The 15967-nt window shown below is 37.4% G+C and overlaps 1 protein-coding gene across 5 annotated transcripts in view; it reads right to left on the minus strand.

Annotated features, from left to right (window-relative positions):
- The window catches only part of AOPEP (aminopeptidase O (putative)), a 187735-nt gene that overhangs the window by 63188 nt on the left and 108580 nt on the right, over positions 1-15967 (minus strand). For 4 of the 5 annotated variants that reach the window (XM_088054368.1, XM_014252315.2, XM_014252314.2 and 1 more), the window contains 2 exons: positions 13282-13344; positions 12557-12640 (listed from right to left, as the gene is read on the minus strand). In XM_088054368.1, the coding sequence (XP_087910494.1) occupies positions 12557-12640; positions 13282-13344 (147 nt within the window). Of the gene's footprint in view, positions 1-9348; positions 9971-11396; positions 11440-12556; positions 12641-13281; positions 13345-15967 lie in introns of those variants that run through there. The other variant, XM_088054369.1, reaches the window with a different exon arrangement.

The raw sequence follows: 15967 nt of genomic DNA on the forward strand, positions 1-15967 counted from the left end.
CAGAATAGGAAGGACATCTTCAACTGGACATTCCCTTCATATATTTTTTTAATTCCCATCCCCTAACTCCTAACATTGAAATCAAATGCAATATAAGTAGATAAATTCTCCTTACCTGTAACTTAAAGCAACTTTACTTGTGTCCTGCTCTGGAGTGTTTTACAGACCACTAGTGAAGCTGTTTGTGAAACTCCCACAGAAACAGAACCCAGAAGTGGAAAATGCAGGTGCTAGAGAGGCTGAACACAAACCAAAAACCTTGAGCTTTGAGTTTCCTTCTAAAATTACAGAATCAGATGACTCTGACCTAGAAGGGACCCACAAGGAACAAGTCCAGCTCCTGGCCCTCCTGACTCCAAGGGTCACATCATGTGCCTGACAGCATTGTCCAAATGCTTCTTGAACTCTGTCAGGCTGGTGCTGTGACCACTGCCCTGGGGACCCTGTTCCAGTGCCTAACCACCCTCTGGTTTATCTCTTCCTGATATCCAACCTAAACCTCCCCTGACCCAACTTCAGACTATTCCCAGGGGTCCTGTCACTGGTCACCACAGAGATGACATCAGTGCCTGTTCTTCCTGTTTCCTTTGTGAGAAAGTTGTAACTGCAGTGAGGTCTGTCCTCAGTCTCCTCCAGGCTAAACAGACCAAGTGCCCTCAGCTGCTCCTCATATAGCAAAATACAATGCTGGAGGTGAGGCCATCCTAGCTCAGAGCAGAGCAGGACAATCCCCTTCCTTACCTGGCTGGCTGTTCCGTGCCTGATGCAACCCCAGGCTGGCCTCCTTGCAAACCTATCCTTTCCCTTCTTCCTTTCCTATGCCTACTTGGATCTCCTTGGACAACATATGACTGTCAGTGAGCACTGTGAAACCTCAAGGATATTATATGTGTTGATAATAATTGGTCACTTCACCTACTGTGACTCAGAAATTCATTAAAATTTTAAATATAATTAGAATTACAATAATGAAGGTGATGGTATATTGATCCAACTTCTCTAATTTTCCTGTTTTTCTTCTGTGTAATTAGGACTAAGCTATTCTGTTGGGAGGTTTATTTTTTATCTGTAAATGAGCAATCCAGAGTTCGTGTTTCAGCATCCATAATCAGATTTTTATAAATTTTAACAGATACTCACAATGTTCTGGCCAAATAAACGTCACTAGTCTTCAAAAGTAACTTTTCCATAGCAGATTTGTTGGGTCACAAGGGGATTTTTATGCTGTCATGAAAAGACATTTTGATAACACTTTATGCATTTGGCTTATTCTAAGCTTTGATGATAATGAAAATATTCAGATCAAGATGACTCAAGATAAGCTGAAAAGCCCTAGCTTTTCACTGATAAAAGGAATATAGTCAAACACTGAGTATGATATGATTTGGACACATCAAGTTGTATTGCACTACAGATACAGGTACAATAGTGAAAAACATATGTGCAGCCCAAAGAATAGAATTCCCTTACTTGAAACCATCAGTCTTGCTCTAACACCAGCAATGACAAACAAAAACCCCATGAACTCTCACATTTACCAAACTCAGTGTGTTTTACAGGTACTGACTTAGTGTCACAAGTAACAAAACACTTAGATAAGAATATTTCCAGCTTACAAAGATGCTGAACTTGAAACTTCTTACCCTCTCTACATAGCACAGCTCATTTTGTAATTCAGTAGCCTATGCATAGTTAAGGTAACATCTACAAGTTTCACAGATTTTAATGCTATAAATGGAATGAGGAGCAATGGTAGGTGCTAGAGAAATACACTGATGCACTCAGTTTCTTTTTATTTCAGAAAGAGGGATACATCGACTAAAACAGTTGCAGCTCCATGATGGAGGTGTAAAGATGCACTGGGAGCAATAGCTCACTTCTCAAATGAATATGTAAATGCAAAATAAGCAGGATATAAGCTAAGAAGAAAACCAGAATTACTGACTCCTAACTGCTCAGCCATCTTTCTGTAACAGAAAATGTGATGTCATAAAGACAATGCAATTACAGAGCAAAGAAGTGACCTTTACAGACAATCTTAAACACGCAAACTAGACAACACTTTGTGATTTAGGCACACTATAAAAAGAATCATGGATACATTGGGTAGCTCCTTCTTCTATACCCAAGCAGTTAATCTATGAAAATCCAGTATAAGTTTCTGAGGGCTTCATTTAAATAAAAAAAAAAACAAACAAAAATCAAAACAACACAGGCACCAAAATTAAACAAAAAATTTGAAACATATGGCACTATTGAAGAGTAAACAGTACTGTTTTCAGGTCTAGCCAAGGGATTACTGTTACATAGGGAAATCAAGGCTGACTTTTAAAAATCTAAAAATAATTCTAAGAATGCTTCCCATCTCAATGCTCTGGACAAGAGAAAACAAATGAAGAGACTTAGCGTCTACATGCCATCTAGGTCATTGCTATTACATAACCTTCCTTTTTAAAAACACTTCAAACAAATTCCTATATGGGATATTCACAGGCTTTAAATGATTAAAAACAAGTGCAAGATATGAAATACCCTCTGGAAGTACAAAACGGGTTGTTTTCAGAAAAAATCCCTGTCTTCCTGATGAAGCAAAAGAGAACCTGATAGTCTGACCAGATAGTTTCTATTAAATATAACTTGTTAAATATTTACTCATGTGCCACTTTATACCAGAAGGCTGAATAGCTACACAAGACATTCACACAAGACAGTTAACTCTACATTTCTGTCTCACGTCAGTTGTGAAGAAACACACATCGCTAGAATAAACAGACTTCTGTAGCAAAGGGTTATGCATGCTATTTTCTTTATCATAAGTTCCAACTCTGTACTACCTCCAAGTTAATAAAACAGGAACAGACTTGCCATCATACCTCTTTCTATGCTGCGAAGACACAACATACAGGCAAAATTCTGGCTGCTATTGTGCCCTTCAACATCTTATCACACTATGCTTGAAAGTTTTATAATCAAAATTTTTTGCACTGAAAAAAACCATTATTTAGCATGCTTTTATTAATTATTTCATTCTCTCTTTGCATTAAAGATTACAGGATGCATAACACATTCAAGCAAAGACAAAAACGTAAATAGTTGTCCATAAAATTATTAGTATTTAAAATAGACTCAAAGCCAACACCTATATTGATACTTAAAATCTAAAATCACTATAGCTAAAATTCATTACTAGAAATTATGTTCTATTACAATATAAATAGTGATAAGATGAATCCTCCCGTGCTCAAGATCATCATTTCAATTACATTGCTATACGCGCTGGAACTTTCATAGTACTGGGGAAGTGAAGCTACAGCCCTAGATGTGACTGACCTGTTTTGTGTTCTGTTCTGATCGATGCTGCAGGTTAAAATATCACCAACCTGTATGCATTTTGGTGCAGAGAGGACTAACTGCTTCATGGAAGAATGTTTGACTCAATTCTTATCTATAATACAGACAGCCCTTGTGTTAAGGTTTGCGTTGGGCCACAAAACGTGACTTCATCTCCTTGCTATGCCCAACTTTCTTAGGTATCTGCAGACAAGCAGATATTACCTCCATGCTTTGGATTATGATCTGTAAAATCAAGATAAACGTTTTTATTTCAGTTTTGAATGACAGAAAATTTTAAGAGACGTTACGTGTTTTTGAGGTATCTCACACAATGGCGATGAGGTCCTTATATAAAAAGTACTTGGCACTTGTTTAGTAGAAGATAATTTGTAAACACTGAGTTGCATAAAAACTGTATTTTCACGCTACTAGGTAGCATCTTCTGAAGTATCTCAAATTTCCCAGCTTCTTTTATGCCACTCTGAGCTGCTGTAAAATTGGGAGCAATGGATATACTACAGACAAGCATTTTGTTGTCAGTTACACCTCCTCTCCTGTATTTATAAATAAGCACAGTAGTTTTTCAAGTAAGAGCAAATGTTTAATTCCTTGAAAAATATTACAGATGTTACAAAATAAGGGGAGGGATATTAAAATGAAAGTATGGTATATTAATTATATTAACCATGAAGAGATTAAAAATGCACCTTCCTTTCACATATTCCCATCTATAAAATCAGGTAAGCTGAAATCACTCCCATTGGCTTCCAAACCCTTCATGCAATCACTTGTCCTAAATATGAATACATGTGTTGCTTGTATTCCACAACAGATAAAATTAAATTTTTTTTTTACTTCCTTCTGGAAGCATTTGAAAATCTAGAAGGTTTACTCAGGCTAAAATTTGCTGTGAAGAAATAGACCACATTTTTCAAGCCACAATAAAGGTAAATTTGGGTGGTAAACTAACAATTCCATCTTGTATGAACTGGCATACACTCAGAAGGGAACCTACTGTTGCTTTAATAAGCAGTCTCTTTAACAGACAAAAGAGGAGTGAGGAAATTGCAGGACGTAAAAGGAAACTGAGCTTTCTGCAAATTGATTCCACAGTTATTGTCCCTCAGACATTATCTGCCCTCTCCCAAAGGTGTCATCTACGCTGTAAGACTTAGATATAAAAATAAATAGATACATTTTAAAATATTGACATATATCTCCCAGAAAAAAATTCTCAGGGCAATATTAGGAGAAAGCAAATCTCCTCTTCAATGAGGAAGTGATTACTTGGAAAGTAAATCTTGAGGATGAATGACTAAGGCCTGGTTCAGTAAAGCATTTTAATATATTAATAGCTTTACCATGTTTCTCAGAAGTACAGCCAAGACAGAGAAATCAAGTTAAACAAAAACAAGACAACTACAGTTACTGCATAACTGGCACTACACGTCATTTTTTCTTTGAAATAAACAGGAGCTTGAGCATGGAAACATTTAATACTGTCTTGCTATATTTCATTTTCTTTTGCAATGTAGATGAGAGAACATGCGACCCTCATCAGTCTTCCATGCTAAGTCCTAAGACCCCTTTTTTCTCAGGTATTTCAGGCATGAGTGAAGAAATAAACAACTGCTAAATAAATTCATTACATGATGTCCAGCTGATTTAGGGCATGTAGCCTGAAGAATACACAGAATATAGTTCATAAACTCAAAACATAAGATTTTTTAGGAAGCAAGAGTAATGAAATCCAATTTCAGCAAGGAACTTGTGTCTCATGCCCAAACCATCTCACAGACTCAAAGTGGCAAAAAAATGGTTCCTGTGGTTGGGACAGTAATATCATCTTCCTCCTTACACATCTGTTAAGATTACCAAAAATGATGGAGCTCACACATCTCCATCACTTTTTTGTGGGCTTTCCCCACAGCATCTCTTAAACGAACATGGTCAATGTAGCGGTCTAATAACTTTAATTAAAAATGTCCAATAGATGCCTAAATTTAAGGCAGAAAAGCGAAAAAGATATCCAGAGCAACATAATTGCCCAGCCTTTCTTTTCATCAGCAATTTTCCCAGATAAAAATAAAAGCTTTTCTTAAAAAAAATCATTATGAGCTCCAGCACAGGACAAAAAAAAAAATCTTGTAGTTAATTAAGCAAATTGTCACTGGTAATAATTTTTTAATCAAAACTATGGAAATTTAAGTATATATGTATACACACACACACACACACACACACACACAGAGTAATGTTAGGAAGTAGTCTAATTTCAAATGCTGGCATAGGTTTTAAAAAACCTGCACATGAAGCATCTGATGTGGTGAGTTAGACAATTGTGATCAGTTAACTTGGTTTGCGCCCACACGAAAAGTAGCACAAGAAAATACATGCAGCACAGACCAAATGAGTATGATACAATTTACACACGTTTTAGAATTTAATCCTGTCCATTCAGTCAAAGCAACAAAGAATGCATTTGCTTTCAACTGTAAGCTACCTTCCTGCTCTAAAAGAGCTTCTTAGGGGACTCTGGGTGGGGAGAGAATGACAGTATTTTAAGTTGTACCCATGATTGCTTTTAGTACTGTGGCCATGAAAAAACAGATTGAGAACTACCAAAACCTTTTTACCAGGCTTTGCAAAAGGTCTAGCCTTACCTTCCGGGCCCGCACATTTCTTAAAAAAATGTCTGTACTTACAGACTACAACACATGTGCTTTTACTATATAGCATGTGAACATAATCCAAACTGAAAATAGACATACAATGAGGACAATAGCTAAGACCGGTCATCAAAAAATAGTTAAGCCTATTTCTGACAACGCGTAATAAATATAAGACTGAAATAAAACACATGTAAAACTGAAATAAAGCACACATTCGAGCCAGCAGACCAACAAAACTCCTTAGGAGTCATTATAGTAATACAGTCAAGAAGAACCTGGGGACATTTAAATCAAGTAGATTATTCAGCTGGCATGCACAAGTGTATATTCTCAGCTAATAAAAAAATCCATAGGAAAACTCTGTAGGAAAAAACTTATGGAGTGCCTGAATGCAGTGCACTACTTTTTTCCAAATGTGGTATGCTGCTCCAGTTGCAAATGTCCAGAGAGGGATAGACTTCTTTCTGCTCCCAGAACTCACTATATCACCACTCAGAATTCACTGTGTAAACACTGGCGACATAGACTTGAGAAATATTAAAAATAATCAAATGCTTTTTGGTTTTTTTTTTATTTTGGAAAGAGTAAAACTGTTCTCACATTTTCCATTTCCTGTTTTATTAAAGACAAAACTTATTTTTATTAAGCTAAGGTATGAATCATCATGTTTCAACCACCAAAAATAGGATAGTCAACAGCAGACTGAACAAGTTAGTGGCAGTAGTCAATCCCAGTAATGTAGTTCTAGATAGCATCACATGATAACATACACAAACATCACCTTAAAATGCCTCCAGTGAGACTGATAGCCAAACAGTGCTCCATCACAAATGTGTAACTAAATCTTCCTACAAATCAAAAGCAACAAACCCCTCTAATTAAAACTGCCTTTTTCTGCCTTTCTGGACAAACCTTGTCTTTTACAACAAAGTGACCTTAATCTACAATTGCACAGGGCAGTTGCTTCCTTGAACAATTATAATTAACAGTGATGTAAATATCTGCAAACTTTAAACCATTTCAATACATAGCAATGCTGGCATGAGATCTTCTAATTTAGAGATGGTCATCTCAGAGTCAGAAAGGGAGCAGAATCATTAGCATATGCATGGTGGTAAGTTGCTTGACTGATCTAAAAATGTGGCCTTACTGTGGTGTAATGAGCACATTCACTCTTTAACAACTTAATATCTATCGGGGAGGCTCCATATGAAATGGATACAACAATTCCTTGCTAAGAGAGATTGGGTGCCATTAAAAAGAAAACTCTGATCCTGGCATACTACTACTAGAAATAAGATACAGCTGATGTGGTCAGAACTGGACTATTAAAAAAAAAAAATAATTACCAAACAAAAAATGTCACTCTTGTTTGGTTTTGTTGTTTTGTTTTTTTTTCTTTTACACACAGACACAGTATTTTCGTATTCTATTAAATGTTTCTTAGGTGAATTCTGAAGCAGCACTATCCTAAAAAACAACAGCTCTTTAGAACAGCACAATTAAAAAGTTTCCAAACAATTCACAAATACTCTTTTGAGGATGGAGCACTACATACTAAAATTACTTTATTCCAATGGCCTGAAATTATATTCTTATGTACTCATAAAAATAGCTTTTAAATGACACTGTCTATTTCCCAGACAGCTTAACAACATTTATGGCAGGTCTTGTACTTGAGCTGGGAAAAATTTTCCATTCAAATTTCTGAATGAGAAAGGAATTTAACGTATTCTGTAATCAGTGAAGGCCAGTTTACAGGGTTTTTAGAAAGTTCTGTGAAATTAACCGAATTTGGTACAGCAAATAACACCACTCAAACATCACTGAATAACAGTTTAGGACTTCTTGCCATGTTTCTTTTAGCTGTTAAGTACTGCACAAAATCAACAGATTATTTCAGATTTGATCCTTGTTTTGATCATTAGTTTGGTAGATTCAAATAAAAATACTCACTTTGACAAACAAAAAATACATGTCAATTAAAGATTTAATGTAATTTTTATGCATTATATGTTAATAGTAGTTACCTGAATTAGCAGAAGCACACCATCCTGAATAAATATCATAGTTAACTAACAGCTCTATAATACTACATGTACTTTATCAGTATTTTTTTATGCAACTCTGAAATATTTTCTACTTGCAGTATAACAAGACAACTCATTTTAGAGAATTACAAGATTTGTTTCTTGTGTTTCACTTTTGGCAGTGAATTAATTATTAAAGGGCAAAGACAGCATTTAGCATTAGCATCACCCACAACTGATTTGGGTTTTTTATTTTTTATTAGAAACTTAAAAGCTATATCAACGACGTAATTTTTGCTCAAGTTATTAACACAGCTCAAATACTTACAATTGTAAATCTCTGGAGTGACACAAAGAATCAATAGCAACAACCAACAGGAAAAAAATCAAAGTCACATTGGTAGTGGTTAGCAGACAAATTTTAAACACAAGAAAACAGTATTTCTGAGAAAGCAGCAGAAATTATTCCGGAAAAGTTGAATCACTCCCCAGAGTTTCAGTATACACTCAAACGAAAACTGAAACAGTTAAAGCCACTTTTGATCATATGCAGGAAACACGTTCCTTATCTAGTGTGAATATATATGCATGCTTATTTCAATGTTTTTCCTAAATCCTGTGTATCCTTTTTATGTCATCTGATGATACATTTTATAACACTGGAATATTTTCAAATCAGCTTTTATGTTTTGACATAGAATGTCATGTAAAAGTGAATTAGTCTCAAAATGAAAAGATGTTTCTCCACAACAGATACAGATCACACGCCACAATTCCACTAGTCTGACTAGAAGATAATTTTCTTCTGCCTAACACAGATAGGATAATGGAATCTTTTTTTTCAAGCAGACACAGTCAACTATTAAAACAAACATCATCATCATCATAACACCACCTAACAGTTCTATTATACTCTTCATTATAAAACAACGCTTATTTTAACCAAGTAATTCTTACCAACTATGTTACACCTTCTCTAAATTTCATATACTAACGGCATTCTCTATTGATACACCTATTGACTGCTAAATGTGCTGACTAGATACATGACAACATGAAGAGCATAATATTAAATGAAGAGTAAAAAATAGAAAACAAGAACAGAAAGGAGGACAAAAGTAGAAATGCAAAAAGTGAATGCGTTTAAATTTGTGTATGTGTACACATATTGTAAGAAGAGTAGCTACAGAAAATTATGAGCAGAAAACATGGTGAACAAAAGGTAACTTTTTTTTTTAATTTTTCAACTTGATTTTTTATTTCTTTCAAACAGATAGAGAGACTGAAAGTAAATAGAAAGGAATGAACAGTACTGAAGGTGACCAAAAGAGTCAAAAGAAGACAGCGAGAGACATAAGGTATGAAAAAGAAGTAGGAAAGAAAAAATTAGCATAAAAGGTGTTAAGAAAATATAAGGAGTTTCAGAGATAGAAGAGCAAAAAGGTTAGAAATTTTAAAAAGCTTAAAAACAAACAAAAAAAACCCTAAATAAATAAGAGTTAAAGTAAGAGAACCTTCAGCTATTCGGATAGAAGTCTTTCTCACACACTGATTCTGTTCCACTGCTGTAATCCACCGTGTGGATCCACACTGGAAAGCAGCACCACACCTTTCTACACAAGCTTCCCCACTCTTGAGCACAGTTAACACTACAGTAACGTAGTTTCACCCAGCACACAGTATCCCCCCAAATGTTATTTAAATACATATAAGTGGATGTAAAGTCAGCTCCTACAAACTTAACTGTTCAGAAGGCAACTTTTTTCAATAAGCAATTCCTCGGCAGCTGTCAGCAATATTTCCTTCACCATTCAGTTTCATTTATTCCATACAGTTATCTTTCTGTCCTAGATTCTGTACTTGGACGCAGTTGCTTTGATTTGGCAGTGACTCAGTACAGCAAAGTCATCCATCTTGTATTAGAAATAGGATTTCCTATCACAAAGAAGAAAAATAATAGAGGAAAACTGGACAGCACAGGCACATGAAAGCTTAGTGGAAAGTCCAACAGCACAGGCAGATGGAAGTTTCGAAGCTACATATAAAAAGTTAGTGCTTGTTTTGAAAATTTAGAAGCTATATTTAATAAGCTGGTGCTTGTTTTGAAAGGATAAGCAAGATCAAAGCAAAGCTCAGTTTTATAGCTGTAGCAAAATACATTAGCATCCTTATTTTAATCACAGTTGTAATATGAGCTGCTACCAACTCTCTGACTTTTGTGTTTATTATTGCTTGCTTTCTCACCTCCCTCTTCTCACTCCACATCTTTATTTCTATTTCTCTGCTATCTTCAAGGTAGCCTTACTTTTCCATTACACGCTTTTCTTTTTCTTGTTCTCTTGTTTATTTCTGAAGATACTTTAACTTTTTTATAATGCCATTTTAACTTCTGTACATTGCTATTTCTTCTATAAGCAGACACAACTTCAATAATAATTCAATAATTCTCATGCAACAGAGGTTAGCACCACCTACACTGAGTAGGAATTGCACTGGTAAGTCAAGGTTGGAAACCTAGTGCAACCAACTCTGAAACCAAATAATAAAGCTCTGCTAGCACCAGGGAGGTCCCTCACTCTTTTCCTCCTCTATTCTCTTATCTGTAACATTACTGAAAATGTCACCATTGCCATGGTCAAACTTCTAGGCAACATAAATTCCAATCTCAGTGAATAGTGGTTTACTATCAAATATAAGATTATTGCTACGCCTCTTCCCTCCCATGCGGTTAAGTACCTTGCAAATGCAGTGCTGTGAATCTGCCCTGGATCTCCATGAATTAATTATACTTATAGATAGTAGAATACAATGGTTATGCTTGCCTTCAATTTTAATTCATATGTCTACCCACAGACCTTGCTCTAGAATTACTATTTGAAACAATGAGTATATCTTATGTTTACACATCAGGTTTTGCATTTCTATCACTGCAAGGTACATGCTGAAGTTCTCTCTCACAAACTGTGGAACACTTGGAGAACAACATCCTCAGCAGAAAATGAGTTTTATCAGTACAAAGGAATTTTGCACTAATGAAGCTTTTTCCTATAAAAAGAGAGTAGGATTGGTATAACAGCATAAAGCACTTTTAAACCTGCTGTTCAAGGTGTAACAGAGGATCTACTTTGCGCCATTTAAAAAGTGCTTCAAAATGCACGCAGTCTGGTTTGTACTAGGGTTATTTGTACCACCAATGCATTTTGCTCACAAATTCCCAAGGCAATACAATTTTTATCTTACAAAAATCTTCTTCATCTTAGCATAAAATGATTGCAAATGCTACAATCAAATACAAATCAAATGCTACACATGCACACAAACACACATTCACATACAGATATATGAACAGAAATGGAATTACCTGGTGAAACAGTTTATGCTATCTCGATTTAGATCACACCATTCTAAAGCACAACAACAGAGAACATCTTTCCTAAATTATGTATTCCAGTTACAAAAGAAAAGTCGTGAATTAAAGGATGCTATTTGGCAATTTTTAGCTAAGCATGGAGCTGGTAAATCATCCACCCACAACAATGTACTTTGTGGACATTTGTCATATACTTGCAATGCCCATACTAAGGCAACATATCCCAGGAGCTGGCAGTCATGCTATCAAGAATTTGGCTACAGAAACAGCAATGATTCATGATGCATTTTAGAAGCACTGTTGAAACAGCAAACCAACACACTACTCTTTTAATCCTTTAAAAGTAACAAGAGCTTTAAAATACAATAATAAATTTGTTTTCAAAACCAAAGCAAGCAAAAAAAAAATCACAGTTCTAATAATGCATTTGGAAGTGCATCTTTATTCACCTTTTTTTTTCCCCTCAAGAGACAGAACACAGCTATTTAGTATCAGTTAACAACTTACCTCTCTACATTGCAATTTAAATGGTCAACGCAACCTTATAGAACAGGTCTTTCACAATAGATTAATCAAAATTCACTGGTTTAAAACCAGTTTAAATTTGGTTGTATTCAGGCTTTAAAATCTTCTGTAGTAATTTTTAAAATAATCATCACATTTTCATTAACTGAAATCTATACTACAGACAGATGATTTCTGAATTCACCATCTGAATGAAGAGTCAACAACATAGTCCAAATATTTTCTTTCAACAAGCACATCACATATATTATTGTTCCAATATCTACCATAAAAACTGTCTCTCACCTACCAGTATCTGAAAAAAGTGCTTCAGGTCCTGTCAAAAGCTCTCAAGGGCTGTATTTCTCTGATGAAAGCATCGTTCGCTTTCTTTCTGAGAATGTCCCAGTTAAATACAAAATACATGAAAATTTTGTCTCCCGAATACAGACGTCTAAAGAGGTTATTAATTTCTTGCCATTGTATCTACGTACTGACTCTGAAACCTTATCTGTAACATCCATTTACTATTATCTTGTTGAAGACACTAAATAACATCTCTACCAAGCTTAAGAAGACATAATCAGAAAGCATTTTGAATCTTCTGCCCTTTGTCCCATACACAAACTGACATCATGATTGCTTACCTGCTGGAAAACAACTTCATCCTGCTTCATTTTCTTTTTGCTGCTTTTTCTGATCCTCCGGTTTGTCTGAATCCATTTTGTGACCTGGAGTTCAAAATCATGGTGATTTTTTAGGTAGAAGATGCAACCCGACTGTACTTTTACTAATGCTGTTACTCAGCATTAGTAAAGAGCTATAAAGAGTCTCAAGACAACTTTTTTCACTGCTTCACTGGAAAGAAAAAAGCACTTTTCCTCTCTAAAGTGATGTGGTCTGAGGTAATCTGCTTATTACTTGCACATGATCGAAGTGTGAGGTGATGTTCTTCATCTTAGAGCTTTTGGTTTAAGTGCTTTTTCACAAAGAACATTTTGATGTCAGACCAGGTTGCAAAATAGGAAGTTATCACTGCAGTATGAAAAAACCTCTGCGCTTTATCCCTTACACTTCTATTTCAAGTAAGAGATTTATTTCCAGCCACCCACTCGAACACTGTTCCAGACTACCAAAGCCATATTTGGATGGCGTGGTTGTTATTATTGACTAAAGTAGTACCGTTTGGTGGTTTTTGTTTGGTTTTTTTTCCTCCATACTAATATTTTTATTCTTAATACAAAAGCAATTCTTTTTTAAAGCAAAAGCGTGTCAGGGTGGGGATGGTGTGTCAGGTAGAAAACTCCAGGAGCAGATCTGCAAGGGGAAGAAGAGGGTGCAACGTAACAGCTGTGAAAGGTTTCCTCCTCACCTCGCCGCTCACTTGCTGGACGAGCTGACAGTCCTTCCACGTCTCTCCCTCCTCCAGCAGGGGCTACACAGGGCAGAAAGCGCACGGTGAGGCGGGATCGCCCGCGGAGGATCCGCGATGCGCTCTGCTCCCCGGGGCCCCGAGGCGGCAGCGCAGGGGAAGCGAGGTCCGACGGCCGCTAGCCCCCGGAGCCGCGCCCGCTCCTTTCCGCCTCGCCCCGTTCCGTCCCACGCCATGCGGCCGTTCCCGGGCTCGGCAGCGGCACACCGCAGCCCTCGGTAGGAAATGAAACACCTCCTCAGGGTCTCCCGCCCCCGCGCCCCGGCCCCCGGAGCCCCGCGGAGAGGAGGAGCCTGCCTTAAAGACGTCAGGGCCCGCCGGCTCCGGGGCGGCCCGGCCAGGGCGCCGCGCCTGAGACACCCCCAGCGGGGCGGCCGCGGGCCCGGCTCGGCTCGGCTCGGCTCGGCTCGGCTCGGCTCGGCTCGGCTCGGTTCGGCTCGGCTCGGCTCGGCCCGGCCCGGCTCGGCACCATTCGCCCCGCCCCGCAGGTGTGGAGCACAGCACGGCCCGGCCCGGCCCGGCCCGGCCCGGCCCGGCCCGCGCTCCCTCCCTCCGCGCCGACGGGAGGGCCATTCATAGCCTCCACATCCATGCTCGTCACGGTTTACATTCTCATTATTAGACATACGCACTCTCTTCGAGACCCTGACTATGAACATGCTCTGTCACAGGTCTTTACGGACAGAGGAACGGCCTAGTGGGGATAGTTCAAGGATGATCACCACCAACTGCTACAGCACTGGCCTTGGTACTTGCTCTCACATCCAGAATCCAGCAACTACGCTATCTTGGAGGGTCTGAAATGCATCTTAAAAGCAAGATCCAAAGCAGCTTTGTAGGTATACCGTACCACACCAAGCCCATTATCGATAAATAAAGCCTTGGCTATAGGCTTTATTTATTCTACAACATGCTGTGAGCAGGTCATTAAATTAAGGTGTGGGACTTCATCAGGTACTCTTGTGCCCTTCTTATGTCAACTATGCAAAATCCAAATACTATTAATACCTAAGTTAGGATTTTATCAAGTGCTTTTGTGTTTTTACTTAAAAAACAAGAGGCAGCAAAGGATAGAGTGCATCATATTTGTTATAGTTAAAATGATGTTACTAAAGTATTGTCAGTATTTTAGAAATTATTCATACTCTAGAAAATTATTTATACTCATATTGCTATATTCTGTGAAAGCTTCAAAAGGAAATCTCAGCTCTAGCTAAAGAATAGGGAGCATTAAAGCATGTGTGTAAGCAAACCCTCAATATATAGAATTAGATGTACTTTGTAAAGACATTTAAGTAAATAAAGATCCAATAAGTGACTATTAAATCTTGAGAGTATCCCTTTATCACTTGCAGAAAAAAAATCTCTCCTAGCCTTTTTGTTTTACAGCCACAACATCCTTCTTTCAAGATCAAAAGCTTTAGATCAAAGCCAAGATCAAACTCAATTCTTTAAATAGAAGCAACATCACTATGAAGCATTAGACAAAGAAGAACTTTTTAAACTGAGATATCACAAAAGAAAATCTTACTGTAGTTTTTTATTTCACACAACAGGTCTACTTGAAACTAGTATAAACAGCACATTTTTACTTTGTAAAGCCACAATAGATTTTTCTACTAAATGGTAATTCTGAAAGTGTCTACAAATTAACTCTTGAACTGAGTGTATTTAAATGAAGAAAGAACAGAACATAGTTCAAAGGGAATGAACAAAAAATTATGTTACTGGCAAACACAAATTAATGAAACTACTTAAACAGTATTTCCTTGGATCAGTTAACAGATTAGACTGTGCTTTCCCACAGAAGTAATTATGGGAAACACTGGACCATAGAAACAATTAAACATATTTATACTTTAAGTCATTTAAAGGACTTCCTTGAAGTACTTCCTTTCCTGTAAAATGTTTAGAAAAAACTAAGGGGAAAAAAGTTATGACAGACATTTTCAGACCTACAGATCTTGAGGCTGATTTGGGATGAAAATCCTCAAACACACAAACATACTGTGTGTTCAAACTCAGAGGAGGCTCTTGTTTTCTTGTTAGTGGCTGCACAGCAGTGAAGGAAATTCAAGAGGAATTGTTTTTCATCTCAGTTAACTGACTTATGGTAATGTACCTTGTGAAGCCAACATCTGAAGTTCCCTGGTGCTGACTGCTGTGCATATCCTAACTTGGACTTCACCTACTCTTAAGATGATAGCACTGCAGTGTCAGGTAAGAGCCAACTTGCCCTTACAGATAGCATGCAGAAGACAGAAAGCAGTGGCAGAAATAGGGTGGACCTAACAAGTGGTGGTCACAGCACACTGGCCGTGTCTCTTACCAATCAACTCTTATCTCTGTTTATTGACGTGTCAATAAGATTTAGCTCATAACCAGAGCAGGAATTTTTGCTGGGAGTGGGAGAGAGCAGGGAAGAGAGAGAGGAGGAAGAGGAAAAGAAAAGGGGAGCTGTGAAAGAGGAGGGAACAAAGCAAAGAAAGGGATGGGAGAAAAGATGTTTTAAGAACATTCTGTTGCCTACTGTGCTCCTCCATACTTGAAAAGCTTACTTACACAGATGAAAGGGCGTCACACCAAATTTAAAATGGGAATGACTGCATTAGCCTCCATCCATATC

This window comes from Pseudopodoces humilis, chromosome 4, assembly GCF_049639895.1.
Source record: "Pseudopodoces humilis isolate 2021_Gansu_Grassland_sample_001 chromosome 4, ASM4963989v1, whole genome shotgun sequence".
NCBI classification, from domain to species: Eukaryota; Metazoa; Chordata; class Aves; order Passeriformes; family Paridae; genus Pseudopodoces; species Pseudopodoces humilis.